General features: G+C 42.1%; 1 protein-coding gene across 2 annotated transcripts; it reads left to right on the plus strand.

Annotated features, from left to right (window-relative positions):
• eif4e1c (eukaryotic translation initiation factor 4E family member 1c) lies at positions 1-27,362 on the plus strand. 2 transcript variants are annotated; one of them, XM_043712245.1, is made up of 8 exons: positions 90-115; positions 1,584-1,644; positions 10,933-11,036; positions 13,636-13,731; positions 16,545-16,608; positions 17,709-17,822; positions 23,168-23,307; positions 25,805-27,362. In XM_043712245.1, exons 1-8 carry the CDS (start codon positions 111-113, stop codon positions 25,917-25,919), a joined length of 699 nt encoding a protein of 232 aa, XP_043568180.1. In that variant the 5' UTR covers positions 90-110; the 3' UTR covers positions 25,920-27,362. The 2 variants fall into 2 exon arrangements, with proteins under 2 accessions (XP_043568181.1, XP_043568180.1); XM_043712246.1 differs by lacking the exons at positions 90-115; positions 1,584-1,644 and adding an exon at positions 1-83.

The following is a 27,362-nucleotide window of genomic DNA, read 5'->3' on the forward strand; positions in this document are numbered from 1 at the left end:
TTGGCGGATGTGTGCGAACTTGGGGGAGGGGCTCCGAGCATAGCAAGATGGCGACTGCGGAGCCGGCGGCAGTAGTGGAACCGGTGAGATCGGGTGGAGAGAGCGGAATAATGGGGTTAGGTTATCTGTTTGCGTGAGCTGAGGTGGGCCGGTAGCAGTTAGATTGGCTAGGATGGGAAGGTGGGGTTTAGAGCGGAGACTTGACGCTGGTAATGGGTGCAGCGGCTAGGCGGGAATGGAGTGTGGAGTAGCCGGGCCCTGGAGTGGAGGGCCCCGACTCGCAGTGTATTGTAAGAAGACAGTCTAGGGCGGGATAAAGACTGTTGAATTGGAGGGTGGAGGGCACACTGATCTTAAGTTATAGGGTCGCTGGGTGGGTGCTACTGTTCCAGAATTGCCCGTGGGCCTTTAGCTGGAGGGAGGTGGTTTGATAACTGTGCCAGTGGTATTGGGCAAAGGATTGGGCTGATGGGCAGGATGACCGAAGGAATTCAGTGATAATCGAAAATGGATCTTATGTGGTCATCACAATATAGCAAATATTAAATAACTTTACTTCAGTCGCTGTAAAGGTAACATTGGAAATTGATTTAATTAAAATATGAATTCATTTATGAAAGAGGCCACTATAAATTCCATATAAATACATTAACTTCATGCAAGTTAAGATGGGAAGAGGAAACATTTTTAGATCAATTTACCTAATAATTATATTTATCAGAAATGGGGCTGAAATGGAGCAAGTCTAATGAATATAGACTTTCCCTATTCCCTAGACTCTTCACTTGTGTAATTAAGCAAAAATTGAAAAAAAATGAAAGGTTATTTCATTGAATTCAAGCTCATTGAATTCTTTGAGTACATCAGAGTAGAGGAGTTAAGTAGAAAAAAAGATATATTTATTTCAAATTCAGAATATCCCAAAGCATAGCTGCTTAATAACTACTTGGAAGCATAGGAAATGTGGCAGCTAATTTGCATAAACAATTAAGTCATTTAATCAAATAAATGTTGTAATGGCCTCAAAGTCGTCGTGGAGTCTTTTGCATTTGCCTCAATACTGATTAGATTAGATTACTTACAATGTGGAAACAGGCCCTTCGGCCCAAAAAGTCCACGCCGAAGCGCAACCCACCCATACCCCTACATGTACCCCTTTTTACCTAACACTACGGACAATTTAATACAGCCAATTCACCTGACCTGCACATCTTTGGACTGTGGGAGGAAACCGGAGCACCCGGAGGAAACCCACGCAGACACGGGGAGAACGTGCAAACTCCACACAGTCGCCTGAGTCGGGAATTGAACCCGGGTCTCTGGCGCTGTGAGGCAGCAGTGCTAGCCACTGTGCCGCCCTGATGTGTTGTTTTAACATCTTATCCATCTTAACATCGTATCCTTCAGTAATGCGCTAGAGTGTTTACCTAGATTTTTGTGGATAACCTTCTGGAGTGAGATTTGAGCAGTCTTTTTACTTTGAGGCAAGAGTGCTACCTATTGAGTTGCACTGATGTACTGTGTAATGTAGTGAGTGTATCAAAAGACCAGTGATAAGTAATTGCAGAGCTAACTCTATTTAGGTCACGAAGCATGTGGAGTCAGAGCCAAGTACAGAGAAGCAGAAACCAATGTATGTTTAAGGTGAGTTATGCAGACTGGGGAGTAATTTTTGTTCCCAGAACTCATGCTGAAACTATTCATCATTTTAAAATTTTTGGAATTTAGCAATTCAGGGGCTGTTATTGGGGTAGTTTGAACTGAGTCAGGCAGGTTGGCTGAGTTTATGGATTTTAAATGTACGCTATATGAGCATTGCTAGGTAATTGGTCTGCATCTGTGAAATGTAAGAGGCGAAAGGCTGTTGTACAAGTTCCCTCTGGGTAGGTGCATGGATTTGTATATCCAATTGTTGCCAGGGCAACTAAAAAAAAAGTTAATGCCTGCAAGGATGAGGAAATACTCATGATATATCAAAGCTGACCCAGAGAGAGAATAAAGCTTGTCCATCAGTTTATAGGATGACTCTAATGTGTTTCTTCACAGTGCATGACAAAAAATTACTTTTGGGTTTTATGAACTTGCATAACCAAATGTGGGCCTTCATGCCCAGGAGGATGATTTGTTCGTGGAGTCTTCTGTTGTAAGGAAGAAATACAGTAGAACTGGTACCTGTGAGTGAGAATTCTGTTGCAAGAATGTATAGTTGTCTGACGGTAATTATAATTTCAACAACCAATGCTACATAATCTGGGCAACAGTTATTTAATAAGATCCGACTGAAGGATGGTGACTCTCCAGGTTCAGGTGCATTGCGCAAGAGTTCTTGGATCAAATATTTCAGAATGAAAAATGCATCTAGCATGTTTCAGCAGCTGGTGCCTTCCCTCTTGACTGAAATGATTCTGTTCAGGACTGAGTTGAGGACAGGGATCTTGCTATGAGTTAGGTAGCATGTGAAATAATTTGGTGCAAAAAGTGACAGTTATCAATTATAGAATGTCTGTGGGCCAGAGTTTACATTTTGGTCACTTGACTAGAGTGAAAAAATTATGAATTGGCAAGGATTAGGCTATTTGCCTATTCACACCAATTTGTCACTTGTCAAAGGAATAAACACTAATAAATCGAAGTTCAGGTTGTCTGAGCAGTCACAGCAAACAACACCCAATATTTTTGTCTTAGGTGCTTTTAAATCCTCACAGTCCACACTGCTGCAATCGTAAATTCTAAATTGAAGGAATAGTCTTGGACAGGAACACCCTGTGATATCTATTGTAAGCTGCTGTCATAAGGAGTGACGCTTTGTACAACATACATACAGAAGCAGAACACTTAATTTCTTGAGGCTGTTCTATCATTCAGTGTAATAGTGGCTGATCGGCATCTTAACTCTACTCTAACAATCTTCTCTTTCCCTTAAAGGAACTGTCAATCTCGGTTTTGAAATTTGCATTCTTTCCCTATCCCCTCCGCTGAACCCATCAGAGCCTTTAGACACCTTAATTAGATCACCCCTTAATCGTAACACTAAATGGGGCAAAGGTATTCCCTGTGCTGTGCAATTGCACAGTAACCTGAAAATTCCTGTGCTCAATCAGGCACTGTTCCGATACTCAGCACACAGTGCTGATGGTACAAAATAATTTAAAGAGCTTGTGTGTTTAAGCAAATCAATCATGCAATCCAAAAATATTGAGACAAGCTCATCATTGATGATGAGCTTATTTTGAAATGTGTAATCTCCTGCTCCTCGGATGCTGCCTGACTGGAGTGCTAGAAAAGCACAGCCACCTTTTGACTCTAATCTCCAGCATCTGCAATCTTCACTTTCTCCTAGTCGATTATGACATTACTGCGAAGCCTCTTCCAAGAATGCCCATCTTGAAGTTTTCCTCATCCCTCCACAAGGAGGAGAGTCTCTCTCTCTTTGCACGCCATTCCCCCCCCCCCCAGGTTGTCTCCTCTGCCTACCCTTTGTCCACCCATCTCCCATTTATCACAGTCTCCTTAGGGTCCCCCTATGTTCCTGGTGAAAGCTTATGCTTGAAACGTCGACTCTCCAGCTCCTCGGATGCTGCCTGATCAGCTATGCCTTTCCAGTGCCACACTTGTTATTCTCATGAAATTAGCTTATTTTAATCCTGCTATCAACTTGATAAATGTTCACTCCCTTCAAAATGTCTTCTCTTTAAAATGCAGTGTCTAAAGCTGCATTATGATGTAGATGGGGTGTAACTTAACTATAGCAATACTTCCAAATAAAATCAAAATGTTCTGTTTCGCTCTCCATGGATACTGCCAGACCTGTTGAGATTCTCCAGCACTTTGTTTTAATAGCCAAATTTCCAGATGTTTATATTTCAGCTCCCTCAGGACAAAGGCCAACATGCCATTTGCCACTTTCACTTTCTTTTGTACCTGTCCAGAGGCTCTTTTCTCCTTGAGCCTGCACCAACTAAAAATACTTCTATAGTAGCCCTTAATTGTCGCTCCTCCAGTTCCCAGCTTCTCAGCATTGGCAAAGCTTTCTTCTACTACAAACCGACCGACTCCCACAGCTACCTGGACTACACCTCCTCCCATCCTGCCCCCTGTAAAAACGCCATCCCATTCTCCCAATTCCTTCGACTCCGCCGCATCTGCTCCCAGGAGGACCAGTTCCAAAAACGCACAACCCAGATGGCCTCCTTCTTCAAGGACCGCAATTTCTCCCCCAACGTGGTCGACAATGCCCTCCACAGCATCTCCTCCACTTCCCGCTCCTCCGCCCTTGAGCCCCGCCCCTCCAACCGCCACCAGGACAAAACCCCACTGGTCCTCACCTACCACCCCACCAATCTCCATGTACAGCGCATCATCCGCCGTCACTTCCGCCACCTCCAAACAGACCCCAGCACCAAAGATATATTTCCCTCCCCTCCCCTATCAGCTTTCCGTAGAGACCACTCCCTCCGCCACTCCCTTGTCAGATCCACACCAGCTACCGACCCAACCTCCACTCCCGGCACCTTCCCCTGCAACCGCAGGAGGTGCAAGACTTGCGCCCACACCTCCCCCCTCACTTCTCTCCAAGGCCCCAAGGGAAACTTCCATATCCGCCACAGATTCACCTGCACCTCCACCCACATCATCTACTGCATCCGCTGCAGCCGGTGTGGCCTCCTCTATATTGGGGAAACAGGCCGCCTACTTGCGGAGCGATTCAGAGAGCACCTCTGGGCCACCCGGACGAACCAACCCAACCACCCTGTAACACAGCATTTCAACTCCCCCTCCCACTCCACCGAGGATATGACCTATCACCCTCACCTTGACCTCTTTCCACCTATCACATTTCCGACGCCCCTCCCCCAAGTCCCTCCTCCCTACCTTTTATCTTAGCCTGCTGGGCACACCTTCCTCATTCCTGAAGAAAAGCTTTTGCCCGAAACGTCGATTCTCCTGCTCCTTGGATGCTGCCTGACCTGCTGCGCTTTCAGCAACACATTTCCAGCTCTGATCTCCAGCATCTGCAGACCTCACTTTCTCCTCAAAGCTTTCTTCAGCCAAGGTTGAAGACTTTGTATTTTCACAACTTAATGAACTCCACACACTAGTTAATCTATCAATATCCCTTTGCAGTTTTCAACTATCTACTTAACATAATGTTAGGAGAAAGTGAGCACTGCAGATGCTGGAGATCAGAGTCAAAAAGTGTGGTGCTAGAAAAGCACAGCTAGTCAGGCAGCATCCGAGGAGCAGGAGAGTTGATATTTCGAGCATAAGCTGTTCATTGGTTTACGCTCAACATTAACTCTCCTGCTCCTGAGATGCTGCCTGACTGGCTGCACTTTTTAACAGGTATTGAAAATTAATCTGGTGCCCTTTGCCAGCATTTGGTTCACATTCCTCAACCCTTCCTATTCAACTATCCATCCAGATCCCAGTGTCTGTGTGGGTTTCCTCTGGGTGCTCGGTTTCCTCCCACAGGTCCAAAGATGTGCAGATCAGGTGAATTGGCCATGCTAAATTGCCCATAGTATTCGGTGCAGAGGGAAATGGGACTGGGTGGGTTAACCTTCGGAGGTTCGGGTGTGGACTTGTTGGGCCGAAGGGCCTGTTTCCACACTGTAGGGAATCTAATCTAATCTAAATGTTGTAATTGTACTAGTCTCTGCCACTTCCTCTGGCAGCCCATTCTTTACATACACCACCTCTGTTTTTCAAAAAAATTGCCCCTGAAGTCTCTTTTAAATCTTTCCCCTCTACCTTAAACCTATGCCCTCTAGTTTTGAACGCGCCAACCCTGAAGAAAAGACCTTTGCCAATCATCCTATGCTTGCCCCTCATGATTTTATAAACCTTTATAAGATCACCCATCAGTCTGTAATGTTCCAGGGAAAATAGCCCCAGTCTATTCAGCCTCTCTATATAGCTCAAACCCTCCAATCCTGGCAACATCCTTGTAAAATCTTTTCTGAACCCTTTCAAATTTCACTATCTTTCCTACAGCAGGGAGACCAGAACTGAATGCAATATTTCAATAGTGGCCTAACCAATGTCGGGTACAGCCGCAATATGTCATCCCAACTCCTATACTCGATGTACTGGCCAATAAAAGCAAGCGTATCAAACGCCTTCACTACCCTGCCTACCTGTGACTCCATCCTCAGGGAACTATGAGCCTCCACTCCAGGTCTCTTTGTTCAACAACACACCTCAGGATTGTACCATTAAGTGTATAAGTCCTGCCCTGATCTGCCTTATCAAAATGCAACAGCTCACATTTATCTAAATTAAAGTTCATCTACCACTCCTTGGCCCATGAGATCAAGGTTGTGTTGATAACCTTCACTATCCACTATAGCATCAATTTTGGTGTCATCTGCAAAATTACTAACCATATCTCCTATATTCACATCCAAATCATTTATATAAGTGACAAGAAGCAGTGGACCCAGCACTGATCCTTGTGGCACACTGCTGGTCACAGCTCCAGTCTGTAAAACAGCCCTCCTCCACCACCTTCGGTCTCCTGCCTTCAAGCCAGTTTTGTATTCAAATGGCTAGCACTCCCTGTATTCCATGTGATCTAACCTTGCTACCCAGTCTACTATGAGGTACCTTGTTGTCTATGGACTTCAGCAAGATATTCAATGTCCGCTGCTCTGCTTCATCAATCTTCTTTGTCACTTCTTCAAAAAACTCGATCAAGTTAGTGAGGCATGATTTCCCACGCACAGTCATGTTGGCTACTCTTAATCATTCCTTGCCTTTTCAAATACATGTAAATCGTGCCCCTCAGAATTCCCTCCAACAGTCTACCCACCAGTGATGTCAGGCTCACCAGTCTGTAGAACCCTGACTTTTCCTTACCACCTTAAATAGTGGCACTACATTTCTGCTTTCCAGTCTTCCAGCACCTCAGTTGTTGCTATTGATATAAACACCTGAGCAAGGGACACAGCAATCAGTTCCCTAGCTTCCTACAAAGTGAACATGTTATTGGTTTAGACATTATGAAGTCAGAAGAGTATAAGGTCACTTAAAGACAGAGTGCTTTTCTGGGTTTAGAGATTGTGACAGTCCATGCCTGTGACTAGCTGAGAATTGATAATATGTAACCATTGGCTTGGGTTGTGTTTTGATGTTAAGGCAATTGAACTTTAATTTAACTAATTAATTTAAATTATGCTTAGGATACCAAAACACAAATTGAATTTGATTGGCACAATATTGTCAGTACAATGAGTGCGAATCTTGGGGAGATTTTAAAAAAAAGGTATTCAGAGCTAACTGCCCATTGAACATGAGAGCACATGTCATCTGAAAGGGGTCTCAATGCTGTCAAAGAAATCTCAGAAGGCTCCATCTATTAAAGGTACCAAGGAATTATATATAAAGACACTCTCAGTTTAAAAAAAATCATAGAGTTTGGCCCAGGAAGAAGACAACAGATTCAAAGGACAGAAGGAAACAGCAGATTCGGAAGAAAGGCAGCACACAATAAACTGTATGGGCTTTGAGATTAAATGTAATATTTAATAATTCTTCTAGGAACATCATTTTTATAGAGTTAGGGTCAGATAGTGATTAGTTAAGGAAAGGGGGCTTGGATTTGTTAATAGTTTTTGTTTAGTGTTCACTGTTAGAGTTAGGAAATTTTTTCTTTAAATAGTGGAAATCATCAGGAGTTTTCTTTCACTCACTCTCACTTTTAACAGATTTGAGGTGAGCTTTTCTGGGGTGTTAATTTTAGTTAGGTTCATCTGTGTCATAACAATTGGCTGAACTACCTTTGAATAGTGTCATGGGTTTTTCTTTGCATTGACTTAAACAGGCAGGTGAAATTTCAGTTTAATGTCATCTGAAATTTATTTGAGGCTGAAGCTTACTTTCATTCGTCCTCAATATTTTGTTTGTGACAGTAAAAGGTACAATCTCGTACATGTAGCCTTGAGTATTGCTTAAAAATAACATACTTCATTGGTGTTTCATCTTGTACTCGTCAGGGCAATTCATAAGAATACCAATGTAACGGGAATTAAATTTTGATCAATATGAACAGAGTACTGGTTGCTTGACAAGTTGTCTCTGGAGATTTGGAGAATGCATGCATTATTGATGACTGGCAGTTAACTTCAGTTTAAAGGTAAATGAAGCAGGTTGACTGTGTTCAAGGCATTACTTTTTCTGCCAAAGTCCAGATTTTTCCACATTATACTCAATTTACTGTACTTAGTCCCACTCGCTCAACCTGTCTACATCTATCTGCATCTTCCTGGTGTCATCTTCACAACATACTTCCTGACCTACCTTTGTGTGATTTGTAAGTTTAACTGCTTTGCCTTTGCTCCCCTCATTTTTTTTTTAATTAAACCTATTCTTCTCATCACTGTTCAGAGGTATAATTACACACTTCTGGAGCAGGTGGGACTTGAACCTGGGCATTCCGATCTTGGGCAGGAACCTGACTACTGTGCCACAAGATAGCCCCTCCTGCTCCCCTCATTTAAGTCGTAGATGTAACTTGTGTAAAGCTGAGGCCCCTTCACAGACCCTTGCAAGATTTCAGAGCCATAGCAATTAGGAAGGGGCAATATATGCTGTCCTAGCCAGTGGTGTCTGCATCCTGTGAATGAATTTAAAAAGCATGAGCTCTTTTATTACGCCATAATTTTTCACATGGCATCTTGTCAAATTTCCATCTGGAAATCCAAGTCTGCAGGCTCCCTTTTATCCACAGTGCAAGTTACTTCCTCAACAACCTCTAATAAATTGGTTAAATATCATTTCTCTTTCAGTAAACCCCATGCTGACTCTTCAAAATTACATTGAAGCTTTTTCAAATTGCTCCGTTCTAACTTCCTTAATGATTGTACACTTTCTCCATGGCAAAAGTCAAACTAACCAGCCTGGAGCTTCCTGTTTTCAGCACCCTCACCCTTCATGAATAGAGAGGTTATTTTCACTACATTGCAGTTTGATGGAACCTTCCCAGAATCTAGTGAACTTTGGAAAAGTATTTCCAACGTTAGCATCCTCTCTTAAAATCCGGAGATGAAAGTCACTTATCTTCTGGAGAAAGCTTGTTCATGGAGATGACAGCATCGGGGTCCAGAGCCTGCCAGTGGCTGGGGCCCAAAGCAAGACTTTGGCTCTGGTGAACTCATGGGTGACTGGTTAGCAAGGTTAGGTCACATGGAATACAGGGTGAGCTAGCCATTTTGATACAGAACTGGCTCAAGGGTAGAAGACAGACAATGGTGGTGGAGGGTTGTTTTTCAGACTGCAGGCCTGTGAGCAAAGATGTGCCACAAGGATCGGTGCTGGGTCCACTGCTTTTTGTCATTTCTATAAATGATTTGGATGTGAAGATAGGAGGTATAGTTAGTAAGTTTGCAGATGATACCAAAATTGGAGGTGTAGGGGACAGCAAAGAAGGTTACCTCGGAGTACAACGGGATCTTGATCAGATAGTCTAAACGGTTGAGGAGTGGCAGATGGGAGGTTTTTTTTAGATAAATGTGAGGTTCTGCATTTAGAAAAGCAAATCAGAGCAGGACTGAGACACTTAATGGTAAGGTCCTGGGGAATGTTGCTGAACAAAGAGACCTTGGAGTGCAGGTTCATAGTTCCTTGAAAGTAGAATCTCAGGTAGACAGGATAGTGAAAAGGTGTTTGGTATGCTTTCTTTTATTGGTTAGAGCATTGGGCATAGGAATTGGGAGGTCATGTTGCTGCTGTATAGGACATTGGTTAGGCCACTTTGGAATATTGTGTGCAATACTGGTGTCCTTCCAGAAGAATGTTGTGAAACTTAAAAGGGTTCGGAAAAGATTTACAAGGATGTTGCCAGAGATGGAGGAGCTATATAAGGAGAGGCTGAACTGGTTGGGTTTTTTTTCTCTGGAGCATCGGAGGCTGAGGGGTGACCTTTTAGAGGTTTATAAATCATATGGGACATGGATAGGATAAATAGCCAAGGTCTTTTCCCTGGGATCGGGGAGTCCAGAACTAGAGTACATAGTTCTAGGATGAGAGGGGAAAGAGACCTAAGGGGCAACCTTTTCACACAGGGTGGTGCATGTATGGAATGAGCTGCCAGAGGAAGTGGTGGCGGTTGGTTCAATTGCAACATTTAAAAGGCACATGGATAGGTATATAAATAGGAAGGGCTTAGATAGATATGGGCCGGGTGCTGGCAATTGAGACTAGCTTAGGTTGGAATATCTGGTCTACATTGCTATGACTCTATAACTGGGCAGAACCAGAACAGTTGGTGGCAAGGTGGCTGGTGAGGCTGGATGACACTCTGGTCAGTGGCAAGACCGCAGCATGGAGGAGAGATTGAGCCCTTGTGGGAAAAGCCCAGCATAGAGCATCTGCAGATCCACAGCTAAAAGACTAATGCTGAACTTCTAACTTATTTCTTTATTTTTCTACTTTTTATCCGTAAGATTTTGGACCGAAGATTGCGTCAGGGATGGTGACTTTGTACACTTTTCGTTGTATTCCTGTATCCCTGTACTTGAGTACAGGTGACCATAAAACCTAATTCTAATTCAATTTCTGAGGACTCATCAACCTGCAGTTCTATTGGTTTGTGCAGTACCACTTCTTTAATGATTGTATTTCCTCCACTTTGCAAGCCATGTTCTCAAATAACAAGTATTGTAAAGATTCATAACATATTGTTCTTTTGTCAAATTATGCAGTGGCCAATTGGTCAGCTGTAATGATGCAATGCAGAGCCAGCTTTGTGGATTGGGTATCAATATGCTGTGGTGATCAGGTAAAGGGGCACTGGAGGCTGCAATATCTTTATGCATGACTTTGTGAAACTCTCAGATTTTTGTCTTTATACCAACATGGTTAACTTACAAACTTTGTAAAGGTGATGTTTGTACTTCTCTCAGTGTGCTCTAACTATCACAATTTATTTTCCAGCAAGAAGTACCTGAGGTCCTGGAAGCTGATTCAGCAGCAGCACCAGAAGTGTGTCCTGAAACTGTAAGCCAGGATCAATACCTAAAACATCCTCTACAAAACAGGTCAGTTTGAATCTGTGCACCAGGGATGGGCAAGTGCTTTCACAGCAATTTGGGGACATGGTAGATGGGTTCAAGAGCTGCACCTAACTTAGTATTTTGTATCTGGTGTTAGAATATAAAGTGAAGTGTTAAATATGTACGAGATCTGAGTTGGGGGTGCAGTAACAGCTTTATGTACAGTTTGGAAGCCTTTTATGGGAATTTCAGAAATTTGCAGCACAGAAAGCAGCCATTAAACCCGTCATGAGTCTGAGTCTTTGAAAGAGCAGTGGTGCTTAGTCCCATACAACCAGCTTTCTGTCCCTAACCCTGTAAGTTATTCCATTTTCAAGTAACTATCCAACTTCCTTTGCAATTCCCAATGGAATTGATATCCATGACCTTTCCGCAAGAGTGCTCCAGATCCAGACAACTTGTCAGATCATTTGTGTCCAAGATATTTTGCCGTTGATGTTATACCTATGCCTGTCTGTCCAGGGGATATTCTCTATCATATCAAAATGTCTGCTTGTCTTGGAAACCTCTGTTAGACTATCTCTTGGCATTCCCAAGTTTCTTTTTTTCTACCTTTCCTCAGAGATAAATTCCTCATTGCTTGTAAGTCTCATTTCTACTCTAGTTTCTAAGATCTTCCATCTTTCTGGCAGTGCGCTGCCTGGAATTGATCTCAGTATTTCAGCTAAGGCTTGGCTAGTGATTTATGAAGTTTGAGTACAGTTTCATTGCTTTAATCTGTGTATAACCCAAGTAAGCTACATAATCTTCATTTAATTTTCAACTTGGCTTGCCATCTTTAAGGATTTGTGTGTATGGACCTCAACGTCTCCTTGCCTGTTTACCTTTTTAAAGTGTCCTATTTATTCTATACTTGATTTATAGTTCTCAACTCTATTTACTCCATGCTCCTGTGCATTTCAGTATATTGTCTGTCATTCTGAAATCTGCAGTTATTCTCATTCACTTCTACATTGCCAAGTTTCACATCATCTGCAAATTATATAATGCTCCTCACTATAAATGACTTTGTTCTATATTGACCTGGACCTGAAAATTGACAGTTGGAACAGGACTGCAAAGCATCTTTCGCTTTGTCGCTGTCGATTCCACGCCCATATTGCATTTCTCCTTAATTCCATGAGATTTCATTTAAGTCTCCTTTCTGTCACTCTTGTCCAATGCCTTCTGAAAATCAATATATACAACAATTTCATGACTGCATCGATCAGTTTTTTTGATACCTGATCGAAATAATTTTGTTACGTTAGTCAACATAATTGGTCTTTAACAAATCCGGGCTCAATTAATCTCTGCCTTTCCGAATGAAAGTTTAATTTATCCCTGAATGCTTCTCCCACAGCCAGTGTTAAGCTAAGTGGCATGTAGTTTCTTATCTTGAAAGTTGGTAACCACTCCTTTAAAGTTTGTGATGGGCAATTTTGCTATTTCTAGATGCACTACCATGATTTAAGTCACTTGAAAATCTAGGGCATGATCTGAAACAACTGGCAGCACTTTCTGCATGAATGATTTTCTAGAATTAAAGGAGTGTCAGGTCTTCCCACAGAGAAAAGGATGTGCGCAACATGTTGACCCAGTCACCTCTCGATCACTTCATGATCACTAAAACAGTTGACACTGACCTACGAAACTGAGACTGAGCTCTCAGAAACTGACGTGTGAAACTGAGTTAAGAAAACATTTAAGAAAAAAACTAAAGGCACAAGAATTGGTATCTATCAGTTTGAAATGTGATGCATACTGCCTTCGAGTGAGTAAACAACAATAGTGACCAAATAAGCTATACAAGTAAAAAAAGATTACTTACAGTGTGGAAACAGGCCCTTCAGCCCAACAGGTCCACACCGACCCGCCGAAGCACAACCCACCCAGACCCATTCCCCTACATTTACCCCTTCACCTAATACTACGGGCAATTTAGCATGGCCAATTCACCTAACCTGCACATTTTTGGACTGTGGGAGGAAACCAGAGCCCCTCGAGGAAACCCACGCAGACACGGGGAGAATGTGTGGAGTTTGCACAGTCAGTCACCTGAGGCGGGCAATGAACCCAGGGCTCTGGCGCTGTGAGGCAGCAGTGCTGACCACTGTGCTACCGTGCCATTCCTCTGATACATATCTACCAATGCTCTGTGACAATGACTCCACTTCTGAATTTCTTTCTTGACTGTTTATGCTCTGACTCAGTGAGTTGCACTCTGCCTTGCTTTCTCGCTGACACTCTGTCCTTCCACTTTATTTGTTGTCCTTTTGCGTGGTTTCCCTTGGGACATAGTAATAGAGGCTTAGAGTGCAAGAGCATGCAGCTACAGCTGAACTAGTATGAGACACGAGTTCAGCCTCAACTGTAGCACTACATCCAGGTCTGGCCACTGAAGTTTAGCGAGGACTTGAAGGCTTGGATCAAGTGAAGGAATGATCCATGAGAATAGTTCTAGAGATGAAGAACTCAGTTAAGTTGACTGTCAGAAAAGAATGATCTAAAAAATCTGTGGAAATGTTTGCTGTTGATTCACTGGAATCTTACCAGAAATGGAGGGCCACAGTTATGAAATCTCAATGCTTCTGCTTTGTTACAGATGGGCTTTATGGTATTTTAAAAATGACAAGACCAAAAGTTGGACAGAGAATTTGAGACTTATTGCTAAATTTGATACGGTTGAAGACTTTTGGGCGTAAGTATGATTTGCATGATGTACATTGAATAGATGGCATGAATTTGAGCTGAATGGCTTTCTGTACTGTAATGATCCTGACTGAAAGGTGCAGGTGACTCAATTTTACCTCTTCAGAAAGTAAGTCAGATCAATCCACAGTGCTCAGATCCTGTGGATTATACCCTGGCACTGGTGTCATAATATTGAATGTGAAGAGAAAAGAGAGAAGTCTCTCAAACATGAGCAGCTAATGTCAATTAGATTATTCCTTAATCTTCTCGACTTTCAATGTTGCATTGTATTTCATTTGGCGTTCTTTGCATATGCATCCTTACACCATGATTGGAGATTCATTTGCCTGACAAGTTTTGAATCTTCCCAGGGTGTAAATCACATGAACTGCCACCTTGTGTTCTGGATTTGATGATAGTGGCAGGCTTTCAACTAGCAATTTGATTGTAAAGGTTGTCCTTTTTGCATTTTTTTGAAGTGTTTGCAATTTAATGGCACATGATCCCCTGCTTACCATTTGATCTCATTGAGGTGTTTCAGACATTTCAGCTATAAAGGAGATGTATGTGCTTTGGAAAGCTCCAGAACAAGGAGCTGTAACTTGTAAGCTGTAATCAGAGGCTAGGCTATTCAGAGGTGCTATAAGGAAACTTTTTCACACACAGGATAGTGCAAACCTGGAACTTCCTCCCTCAAAAAGCTGCTAAGATATGGGGCAAATTGCCAATGGAAAATAGGCCATGGGGTATGAGGTGTTATGCACTGTGATGTGTTGATGGCGTGAGGATATAGATAAGCTACATTCTCACTAAGTGCTTTTCCGGAGAGGATTACTGAACGGTAATGAGAAGCTGGCTGAGCCCTTTCTGTAGGCTAGGTATGTTCAGGCCTGCCTAGACCAAGCCTTAACTATCAGACTCTGGTTAAGCAGCTCACTCGATGTGGTCCATCCATTGAATTGACCTCCCTCCTGTGGTTGTATTGCTGGCTACTAGTGGGTGAAGAAGGTGAAAGCAGTCCAGGAACAAACTTCACATCGATTTCTTCTGAGAACACCTGGTAGAGTTAGAAGCAAAATTTAGACCTTATGGGTAACTGGATAAGTGCTAATTCTAAATAAGGGATTTGGTCCTAGGGATAAAACTACAAAGCAGAGAATTACAACATCTTCCGACCTGATGTCCTGCTTAAAGCATAAGTGGGCATTGTATTTGGGATGTTGAAACCAAGAGAAGGGAATTGGGTTATGGAAGGAGATAATGAAATTGGGTTAGTTGAACTTTGGAGTGATGAGTTACAAATTGTGTTTAAAGTGGTGATGAGCTGTGAGAGGTGAAAGTCAAGGATTTTAAGTAAATGATAACTGAAAGGACAGTGCATGGATGAGAATAATGTTTGACTTGTGAAAACCACTAGTGCAGGAGAGGAAAGCTAACATCGGATGCTGTGCTATGAGGTAAGACGGCCAGAGCAGAAGGTGACACATTTGTGCAAAGCATTGGATACAGCTATGAGTATTGGTATTGCTTCTCCACCATGCCCACTGCATACAGTACTATGAACAGTGAGTAGGACGAGGCTATTCAGCCCTTTGACCCTGCTCTGGCAATCAGGTGGTTGATCTGATTTGTAATCTCAAATTCACATTCCTACCTACCCCTTATTCAACCCACCTTACCTCCACCCCAAACACCTGCTGAGCAAAAATCTACCTAACTCTGCCTTAAAAATATTTGACCTATTCCACCACCTTTTAAGGGAGACAGCTCCAAAGACTAATGAGCCACTTTGAGAGAAAAAAACCCTTATCTGTTTTAAATAGGTGACCACCACCCCCCCTCCAACTTTTAAACAGTGACCCGTAATTCTATGTGCTCCTGTAAGAGGAAGCATCCTATACACCTTGCCAAAACCCCTCAGGATCTTGGATGTTTCAATTGAGTAATCTCTTAACCTTTTAAATTCCAGAGGCACAAGCCTAGACTGTTCAACCTTTCCTCATAGGACCAACCCAGAAAGTCATATATTAGTCTTGTATTTTGAACTGCTTTCAAAGCATTACACCTTTCCTTAAATAAGGAGATCAATATTGTACACAGTACTCCAAATGTGGTCTCACCAGTGTTTTTACCTAAAGTATCATGTCTCAATTTATATATTCAATTTCCTGTGCGATCTTATTAGCTATCATAATTGTTGCACCTGCGTATTGACCTTCTGAGATTTGTGCACTAGGACACCCAGGTCCCTCTGCATCTCAGACATCTACAATTGCTCACCACTTAGAGTAGTTTGCACAATGGCTGTCAAAATGCTATCTTTGTGTGCAAATGGGCACAGTTGCTAGCAAATGACATCCTTGAGCCAGCATGAATTTGCATTTGGCTGGTGTCACTACGTTACATACATAGTAACATGTTGACTGCACATGTGTAGATGGCTCGAGAGAGAGGGAGACCAATGTGCCAAAAGCAGAACAAATGTCATTAAGGAACTCTGAAGTTCCTCCCAATGGAAGAGAGAGATGGCGAATCTGGGCTGAATTTAGCCAAGAAGATGTATATGGACTTCCCCGCTGCCTGGCATTCAGCAGGCATTCACTTACTGAATGCTTGAAGGCAAGCTGACATTTTTGCTGCCAAAATGGACAATATCCCATTTTTTACGATTTGGCTGTGGTAGGATACAAGCCCACACCTCACATTGGACTGGAACCTTAAATCAGTGTCTTTGACAGCCATGTTAACACTGGACACTGGATACAGTTCTTGGCTATTCATATTTGAATGTCTAAATGTGCCTCTGTTTCCTTTCTGTAGGTTATATAATCACATACAGCAACCTAGTAAGCTTTTGTTTGGGTGTGATTACTGTTTGTTTAAGGTAAGCTGTTTTTATGAAGTTTGACATCAATAAACAATGCTTATCTGGCATTAACAATTTGATTAATTTTACTGTTTTCTGGATTGTTGATTTCCTGGAGTCTAAAGGGAGGCAAATCAAAAGGAATCCAATTTATTTACCATATTAAAACAAAATTGCTTAGAATATAGACACTAACTATCATAACTTGCGCACGTAGTTAGTTGAAGCTCAGCATTTGGAACAGCAGCTTCTGTCTTGCTCAGCACATGCCAGTGACCAAACCAAAACCCTTATACTCGGTATGTCTCAGTGGGTGAAGGAATGGAAGTAGCTCCTGGAATTGCTTGTTGCTGTGGGAAATTTTCTTTAGCTCATTTTGCAGAGCACTGCAGGCTCAGGCCAATGAGGTGTCAGCATGTGGCAGTAAGATTAAGACCCAGGGTCCATCCTATCTCACCCCAGAAGGAATTGACTGTGCGACGCTTGACTTGTGAAATGGAAGCTGGTTATTTTCATCAATTTTTCACTTGTCAATCATCGTGGTGTACAACTGGGATCTTTTTATGAAAAGAATCAAGATTTCCTTTCCTAATGACATCAGTGAACCACTTGGCTTTTTTAATGGTGACTGATCATCATCTTTTTTCCTTATATTCAGATTTCCCTCCCTCCACCTTCTCAGGATGGTAGAGGAGATTTCATTTTCTGTTTGAATTGTAGTTTTTGCTGGACAGGGACAGCTACTAATGAGTATGTTACTCAGGGATGGCATTCGATTAAGGAATAATTTTAAGTTTAAAATAGTAAAGTCTTCATCTCATTCTGGTTTCCGCAATCATTAAACATTAAAAAGTCAAGATTAATTTCGGAATTAAAAAATGTGATTGTGGCGATAAATTTGGTCAGTTAAACTTTAGTTTCAATGATCTAGTTAGTGAAACCATAGGGTCTGTAAAGTTGGTTATTAAACATTTTTGTGGGTGTTAGCGGGAGCTTTGAGACTATGTAACGGGTCTTGGGAAACGTGAGGGGAGCTCTTTTTTTTTGTTGGTTTCCTGACATTACTGAGGATTATTACTGAAATCATGCAAGCAGCTCATCAACGTGTATTTTAACAGGATGGTATTAAACCGATGTGGGAAGATGATAAAAATAAAAGAGGAGGAAGGTGGCTAATGACACTTAACAAGCAACAGAGGCACAATGACTTGGACCGATACTGGCTGGAAACGGTAATTGCTCTCCGGGAAAATAAGCACCTTCTTTATTGGCCATGCTCTTGGCAATCCTTGAGTCCTGAATTTTAATCTAGGTTATAATTAGATTTTACTCTGGGATTTAATCCACCTATTTTGGTGTGGCAATAAAATAAACAGGCCAGTTACAGTTTATTAATGCCACTGATGTTTTCAGGACAAATTGGCTATTCATGCAACCAGTCTGTGGTGTATACACATCCTGTCTATTTTATCTATAGGAATAAAGTTAATTATTCATTGTTAGATTATTAAATGTTTGAAATGAATGATTGAAGATGGGTTGATTCCACTGAGTGTTTGAGTCTTTCATGCAGTAATGAGGCTGTCTGTATGAAGTTCAAAATGGGAGCAGTTGCCATGATCATCTTACAGGACAAATTAAATCTAAGGCTTCTTCTCTGGCCAAAAGAACCAGGAGTGATTGGTTTGGATGGCCACAGCTGAAAACCTTGTTTTGTTACGTGTGTGTGTGTGTGTATATAATTACTCTATAATTTGACAGCAACTAAGTAATCTCTGAGCTCATGAATGATCATTGTGAAGAGGATTAGCACTCCCATTCGAATCCCCACAGTGCAGAAAGAGGCTATTTGGCCCATTTGAGTTAAGACTGATCCTCTGAAGAGTATACTGCCCCAAGTAGGCTCACATTTACCATGACTAATGTATGCAGCCTGCACATCCCTGGACACTGCGTTGTCATTTAGCATGATCAATTCACATCTTTAGACTATGGGAGGAACAGCAGAAGGACAACATGCAAACTCCATACAGACAATCACCCAAGGCTGGGATTGAACCCAGGGGCATAGTGCTGAGAGGCAGATTGCTAACTACATTCACCCATAGTTGAATGCTACGTGAGGCAGTGTCATAGAACATAGAACATTACAGCACAGTACAGGCTCTTCAGACCTTGAAGTTGCGTGACCTGTGGAACCAACCTAAAGCTTGTCTTAACCTGCACTATTCCATATTCATCCATTTGTTTATCAAATGACCATTTAAATGCCCTTAAAATTGGCAAGTCTTCTATAGTTGCTGGCAGGGCGTTCCATGCCCCTACCAGTGAGTAAAGAATCTATCTCTGGCATCTGTCCTGTATCTATCACCCTTTAATTTAAAGCGATGTCCCCTCGTGCCAGCCATCGCCATCTGAGGAAAAAGGCTCTCACTGTCCAATCTATCTAACCCTCTGATTATCTTATATGTCTCAATTAAGTCACCTCTCAACCTCCTCTTTAACAAAAACAGCCTCAAGTACCTCAGCCTTTCTTCAGAAGACCTTCCCTCCATCCCAGGCAACATCCTAGTAAATCGCCTCTGAACCCTTCCAAAGCTTCTACATCCTTCCAAGAATGCGGTGACCAGAACTGTACACAATACTCTTAGTGTGGCTGCACCGGAGTTTTGTACAGCTGCAGCATGACCTCATGGCTCCAAAACTCAATACCTCTACTAATAAAAGCTAACACACCTTCTTAACAACCTATTAAACTGGGTGGCAACTTTCAGGGATCTATGTACATGGACACCAACATCTCTCTGCTCATCTGCACTGCCAAGATTCTTACTATTGGCCCAGTACTCTGTATTTATGTTGCTCCTTCCAGAGTAAATCGCCTCACACTTTACTGCATTAAACTCCATTTGCCACCTGTCAGCCCAGCTCTGCAGCTTACCTAAGTCCCTCTGTAACCTGCAATATCCTTCAGCAGTATCCACAACTCCACTGACCTTCGTGTCATCCGCAAATTTACTAACCCATCCTTCTATGCCTTCATCCAGGTCATTTATAAAAATGACAAACAGCAGTGGACCCAAAACAGATCAGTGTGGTACACCACTAGTAACTGAACTCTAGGATGACCATTTCCCATTAACTGCCGCCCTCTGTCGTCTTTCAGCTAGCCAATTTCTGATGCAAACAGCAAAATCAACCTCGGTCCCATGCCTCCATATTTTGTGCTTTAGCCTACCATGGGGAACCTTATCAAACGTCTTACTGAAATCCACATCAACCACTTTACCCTCATCCACCTTTGTGGTCACCTTCTCAAAGAATGACTTACCCTTCACAAAACCATGTTGACTATCCTGAATCAACTTATTTCTTTCCAGATGATTATAAATCCTATCTCTTAACCTTTTCCAACACCTGACTCTCAACCGAAGTACAGCTCACTAGTCTATAATTACCAGGGTTGTCTTTACTCTCCTTGAGCAAGGGGACAACACTTGCTATCCATCAGTCTTGCACTATTCCTGTAAACAATGACGAAATAAAGATCAAAGCCAAAGACCCTGCAATCTCCTCCCTGGCTTCCCAGAGAATCCTAGGATAAATCCCATCCAGTCCAGGGGACTTATTTATATTCGCACGTTATAGAATTGCCAACGCCACCTCCTTGCGAACGTTAATCCCGTCTAGTCTAGTAGCCTATATCTCAGTATTCTCTTTAACAACGTTCTTTTTCCAATGTGAAAACCAATGAAAAATATTCAATTAGCGCTTTTCCTACCTCCTCGGACTCCATGCACAACTTCCCACTACTTCCCACTACTGTCCTTTATTGGCCCTAATCTTTAGTTCTTTTTATTCCTGGGATATACCTACAGAAAGTTTTAGGGTTTTCCTTGATCCTATCTGCGAATTACTTCTCATGTCCCCTTCTGCCTCCTCTTAGTTCTCTCTTTACGTCTTTCCAGGCTAGCTTGTAACACTGTAGCGCCGTAACTGAGTTTCACGTCTCATCCTAACATCCGCCGCCTTCCTCTTGACAAGACTCAGCTTCCTGAGTAAACCACTGCTCCCTTGCTTGACCATTTCCTCCCTGCCTGCCGGAACATACTTATCAAGACCACACAGTAGCTGTTCCTTGAATAAACTCCACATTTCAATTGTGCCCATTCCCTGCAGTATCCTGACCCATCCTATGCATCCTAAATCTTGCCTAATCACACCATAGTTGCCTTTTCCCCAACTATAACTCTTGCCCTGCAGTACATACTTATCCCTTTCCATCGCTGACGTAAACATAACTGAATTGTGGTCACTATCACCAAAGTCCTCACCTACCTCCAAATCTAACACCTGGCACCCCTTACCTAACACTACGGGCAATTTAGCATGGCCAATTCACCTGACCTGCACATCTTTGGACTGTGGGAGGAAACCGGAGCACCCGAAGGAAACCCACGCAGACACGGGGAACCCTCCTGTACACATTTGGACAAAAACTGATATAGACCATCCTGTTTGTAGAGGTCCCACCTACCCCAAAATGAGTCCCAATTATCCAGGTATCTGAAATCCACCATCCCTGTAGCCATGTGTTCCAACTCCTTCATTTCTCTATTCCTTGCCTCCCCAGCATGTGCCACGGGCAACAAACCAGAGATAACAACCTTGTTCTAACTCCCTGAATTTCTGCCATAAATTCCCATCCCTTTTCCTACGTATGTATAGGTGGCACAGTGGTTAGCACTGCTGCCTCACAATGCCAGAGACTTGGGTTCAATTCCTGCCTCGGGCATCTGTCTGTGTGTTTGCACATTCTCCCTGTGTCTGCGTGGGTTTCCTCCAGGTGCTCCGGTTTCCTCCCACAGTCCAAAGATGTGCAGATTAGGTGAATTGGCCATGCTAAATTGCCCGTAGTGTTAGGTGAAGGGGTAAATGTAGGGGAATGGATCTGGGTGGGTTGCTCTTCGGAGGGTCAGTGTGGACTTGTTGGGCTGAAGGGCCTGTTTCCACACTGTAAGTAATCTAATCTAATTGTATGTCATTAGTACCTACATGGACCACAATTTGGGGCTGCTCGCCCTCCTCTTTTCCTGTCTGCCCCCCTCCCCCAATCCCGAAAGACATCGTGAACCCTGGCACCTGGAAAGCAACACACCAAACGTGACTCTCTCTCGTTCCCACAGAACCTCCTATCTGTCCCCCTAACTATGGAGTCCCCAATGACTAATGCTTCGCTCCTTGATCCCCCTTCCATTCTGAGCAACAGAGACAGACTCTATGCCAGAGACCTGTACTCCACGGCTTACCCCGGTCCACCGAAGAGTCTGTAAACTGCAAATTTGTATAGTTGCTTAGCCCCATTCTAGTTTCCAAATGTTTCAGTTCATAAATAATCAGCAGTAAAGCTTTAACAAGACAAAAGTTAGTTTACACAACAATTGCTGAAATTTTATTTCAATAAAATAGTGATCAAATTATTAACTAAACTCAAAGTATAACCAGTTTAATTAACAATAGATACATATGAAATTAAACATGAAATTAATCTGTAGTATAATTGCAGGCCTGTTATTTGCACAAGATTCTCAATCCCAAGTGAAGGGGTTCAACCTTGACGTATTAATCGTGAGCTGCAGTAGCTTCTATAATTGAGGAGTTTACTTTTGTAGGTGGGTTCAGCAGATAGAGAAGCTTCAGGAAGGAAGGAAATGTTCCTGTTGTTTATTAGTTCTGCTGGCATTATACTTAAACGGCATGGCATCCTTTTCAGCACAAAGGGGCTTTCTCTGGGCATCTTTCTCTGCAGCTGCCAATGTTGGAGTGAAATTCCAAATCTCTCTGCACTCTCATAGTTCAGCTGAAGCTGTCTTTCATCCAGTTTCTTAATCCCTGCACACCCAATGGCTCTTTCAGCCAAGGTTTAATCACAATCAAACAAGATGGTTACAAATAACATTGAATCATTATTCCAGAAACCAAATGCAATTCTGCTGAAAGCACACTGCAGGGAATTTCAATCTCCTCTGCAGCACTACCTTTAAGTCTTCACACTGTATTTAATGGACAGTCCTGGAATTTCTTGAATTAGTTAATATTTATGATTGACTTTTAAGTTAACATATCAGTGTCTCCGTTTTGGCTGCAATGAATCAACAAGATCACTCATATGACCTCTAAGAGTCGTTTTTAAGATTCTGTGTCCATTTTAAAGACAGGTTAGCTGCCTTTGCAAATTATGTAATCTCATTGCACAACCCTGCTAGACACTAGAGGGAAGCTTTATTCTGTACGTGACCTGGGAATGCAAATGCAGCTTTGTGCTGTTAGTTCACCTCCGCTTTTATGACAGCAGTTAGATAGGACAACAAATATTGTCTTTGCCAATAACATTAACATCCTATGAAATAATTTTTTAAACAACCGTGGCAAAACATTCTAAGACTTTGTTGCTCATAACCTTGCTATCTACAGTACATTTTAGATGTTGGAATTTTTGTATAACAACCTTAATTCATGAAGGTGATTCATTGCAATGTATAACTTTTTTTTTGCCTGTTCCTATCCCATGTACTAGCTTTTGTGTCTGATCGGGGAGGCCTTTGATGAGTTTAGTGATGAGGTGTGTGGAGCTGTTGTGAATGTCAGGCCAAAAGGTGACAAAATAGCAATCTGGACAGGGAACTGCCAAAACAGAGATGCAGTTGTTTCAATAGGGTAAGTGCTAACATTACAATCCTCAGTATTAAAGAATGAATGATGGGGATTTGATCTGTACCAAGCTGTGTCTTCTGATTTACCGAGTTTTGTTTCTTCTCAGGATGTGTGCCCTTTATGTAGGGAGCACTAATACATGAAGAGACTTGTAAAATTGGGACTTTATCCATTACATCATCACACATTATTGTTAAATAAGATGCAAGTGTTTAAAGTTATTGAAGTGTGGGCCAGAGTAGATAAAATTAGACTGACCCAGTTGAAGTGTCTAGCATGAGTTTCTGTCGAAGCAAGATTAACTGAAGTGATTTCAAGCAGAAAGCAGGTAACTTTTCAGAACAATGAAGCTGTGGAATTTATATCTAAGATTAATGATTGAAGAAAAAATATTTTGGAATATGATTGGATGGATGACAGCAAGGGGACATGGAAACCGGATGGGTAAATGAGAGGTATATATGCTGAAGGTGGAGAGAGAGGGAGGAGTAAACAATAGATGGAGATGGACCCCAGAGAGATGGAGAGAACAGCAGTTGGGCAGACAAATGAATGGATAATGTTAAGCCTGGGAGAAAGGAAAGCTGCTAATCGGGGCCATTAGTGGGTGAAAATGTTGTGGTTGTGGGGCCAGCCTATTTGTTGATGAAGCCAGTTCTAAAGAACGGTCACTGGATCTGAAATTTAACTCTAATTTTTCTCCACAGATGCTGCCAGACGTGAGATTTTCCAGCAATTTTTGTTTTTGTTTCTGATTTCCAGCATCCACAGTTATTTTGTTTTTTTAATTTGTTGACAAAGCGTGGTGTTTGGGGGGGAAGGACATGGGAGAAGGTGCTCAAGCTGCAAAATTATTGAACTCAATATTGAGTCCTGAAGGCTGCAGGGTCCCTGAGCAGAAATGCAGTGCTATTCTTCAGCTTGTGCTGAGCACTGCATCAAGCCCAAGGCAGATGTGTTTGGTAGGGCGCACAGTGGTGTGTTGAAGTGGTGTGCGAGACTGTATTGTATCTACGGTTTTCACCACTCTCAATGCGGTTTCCTCTACACATGGGAGACAAAACAGACTGGCTTTTGTCCACAAAAATGACCCTGAACTTCTGGTTGTCTGCCACTTCAACACATTGCCATGTTTCCTGGCCAACAGCTCTGTCTCAGGCTCCAGCGAAGCTCAGTGCAAGCTGGAAGAACAGCATTACCTTTTCCTCTTGGTGACCCTGCAGCTGTCAAGATTCAGTGTCAAGTTCAATCATTTTAAGGCCTGAACATTTTCACTCAGGTCCTTTCCCCACCTGTACACACCAGGCCTTGTCATCACATGGACCGCTACCACAACCAACCCATTTTCACCCACCAATGGTTCTCACTAACAGCTTTTCTTTCTCCCAAGCTGATCATTATCCATTCCTTTGTCTGCCCAACTGCTGTTCTCTCTCTGAGCTCCATATCCACTCATCATTTACTCTTTCCCAGTGTCCCTTCCCCACCCTCACCACTTCAACAATCTTCAGCATATATACCAATCTTGTATAGCTACAATCAGTTCTGATGAAGAATCACTACACCCAAAACATCGACTGTTTTCTCTCCATAAATACTGCCAGGCCTGCTACGTTTTTCCAGTTATTTCTGTTGTTTCGGCTTGTTCCCATGTTGTACTTTCTCTTTGTAATAATTTACCATGTCCTGAAGTAGTTCAGTTTTGCTGTTGTGCACAAAAGAGTTCGATGTGAGCTCCATTTCTTCCCAGTATTCAGGATATCTCTGTACCTCACTCCTTCCTTTAGAAGGCATGTTATTTTTTGTATGGGAGGTTGCATGCAGATCATTGCCCAGAATTTGAGGTAGCCAATTAATATTGGATTAATATTATGTCTGACATCCTGTCCTGATGGGGGCTACCTGTTCCACAAGTTTCAAGTGCCTTTACTTGTCCTAATTTGGTCACCAGTGGATCTCATTGAATAATGAACAGGAACAGAGCTCCCACTTCCTCCTTTCCCTCAATCAAGCGTCCTCATGCCAGGTTCATGGCTCTAATTGTTGACCTGCCTCAAAATGAGCAGAAAGCAGCGCTGCAGCCTGCACTTCCTATTCAGTGTAGCTAATCACCAGTTAACTGCCTTCAACAAAAGAGTTTTAAATGGGAGCTGTACTGCTCACAATTTCAGCCAGCATCTTCAGCAAAAGGGCTGATTGACTCCTGGGTAACATGCTGGTTGTCGAACCTCTCCAGTGCCACTGCAGGAGTACTGAAATGAGTTGGCAGAAGCAGATCAACAACTGATCTTTGAAAAGACAGCGTAACATTTTGGGAGGGGGCGACAGGCCCAAGATGCTAGTTCTGAGGCTTTTTTTTAAACTTTTCTCCAATACATTGTTGACTAAACCCATGGGATGCCTGGCACGCACTGCACATTTATTGTCAGTTGTACCTTCAGCTTTTGTGTTGATGTTCATACTTCATGTTATATATAAAAATACTTCTTGTATTTTACAGGCAATTGTACAAAGAACGTTTAGGACTGTCTTTGAAAGCTCTTATTGGTTACCAGTCACATGATGACACATCTAGCAAAAGTGGATCCACAACAAAGAATCTGTTTTCAGTTTAGCGAATGTCCCAAATGCAGCAAACAAACTGAAAATCATCTGGTAACATGGGTAAAAGTAACTAAAACATTGGATCTATCAACACACAGAAACTTGCAGCAAGCAGGAACTGAACAAGCCAGGTTCTGAGAGGTCCTTGCAGCTAACGAGAATCGGTTTCTATTGGCAAATGAAAGGTCGATGGAGGGAGCCTTACCCATTGGGTCAATAGAATTTTTTTGATTTTGTCAGGCTCAAATTTAACACTAGCTGACAAACAGACTACGCATTTTCATTTTTGGCCATTTCTAACCAATTATTAGCTAAACAAAAGCAGACAGTAGTTTGTGTACACATCACTATTTCATAATAGCAAAAGACAATGAATATTTTCCCTGAGATTTGGCCATCCAGACACAGCATGCTGATAACTGTCCTGAATGTTAGTTGGTAATGGTAAGAGCAGTGTGCAAGGCACAAATTAGCAGTAGACTAATTATTAAAATCTGCACTATTTGCAAACTACAGGCTTTCCTTGTTTCAAGCATCCATAATGAAGCAGCTTTGGGAGCAGGCAGAATTTGCCAGTCACATCAATCATGCTGTTTCATACATGGGAATTTGCTTGTACTTCAGTCTTTCCAACCTGTATGAGCTCAATATGTATGGGAGTTCTCCGAAAGTGAGAGCTTACCATCTCTCCCTAAGTGTGAATATTAATTCAGCATGGGAGCCAATGCTAATGCCCATGTTATGATTCCATGATTCTTTTCCTCCCATTCCAGGAATCTAATGTTTATAAATCTAGTTTGTATTTCTGTGGCAGTGTTAAATTATTTAGAGCCCATCATAAACAGAGCAGACACCAGGGGAGAAAGGTGAAATAGTTTTTTTAATCACTATTTCATAACATGTGAAGTTGGGGAAGAATTTTAAAACTTAAATTAATGGTTGTAAAATGTGGGGGCCAATTCTAAATGTCAATAGTTAAAAACAGTCTAGCCATCTCTCTTAGCTGCCACTTTGAGTGACTTGGAATTTATTGCTGCTTTTCCTTATATCCTGCATTTCTTTAAGCTCTGATAACTTGAGTGCCCAGAAACATTCCTGCTAATGTTTGATCTGCAGCCCTGTGTTGATTTTGATCACTTGCATTTTGAGGTGAACTTGTTCGCATGTGGAACTATTCCATAGAAAATATTATTTTCTTAAAGTATTTAACAGTTAAAAGCATTGCTGTGAATTTAATTCAAAGATTTTAATAGGATGTTGAACAGCTTTCCTTATTCGAGATTCATTGATTGGATTTGAAAGTCGTTTCACAGCAGATGAAATAAAGATTAGAAATTAGGGATATTGCCTAATGAGCAGGAAAGCTGATGCTTTTAACACCCTCTCACCAGTATTTTCTCATTGTGCATTGTATGAATTCCAGAACTTGGTAATAAATGCTAATATTGGAACAA

This window comes from Chiloscyllium plagiosum, chromosome 22 (genome assembly GCF_004010195.1).
Source record: "Chiloscyllium plagiosum isolate BGI_BamShark_2017 chromosome 22, ASM401019v2, whole genome shotgun sequence".
Classification (NCBI taxonomy): Eukaryota; Metazoa; Chordata; class Chondrichthyes; order Orectolobiformes; family Hemiscylliidae; genus Chiloscyllium; species Chiloscyllium plagiosum.

What these genes read in the sequence shown, in the direction of transcription:
- eif4e1c (XM_043712245.1), top strand. An exon ending in GTGATTACTGTTTGTTTAAG is followed by an intron (nt 16,609 to 17,708) that starts GTAAGCTGTTTT and finishes GTATTTTAACAG; the next exon opens with GATGGTATTAAACCGATGTG. An exon ending in GATGCAGTTGTTTCAATAGG is followed by an intron (nt 23,308 to 25,804) that starts GTAAGTGCTAAC and finishes TGTATTTTACAG; the next exon opens with GCAATTGTACAAAGAACGTT.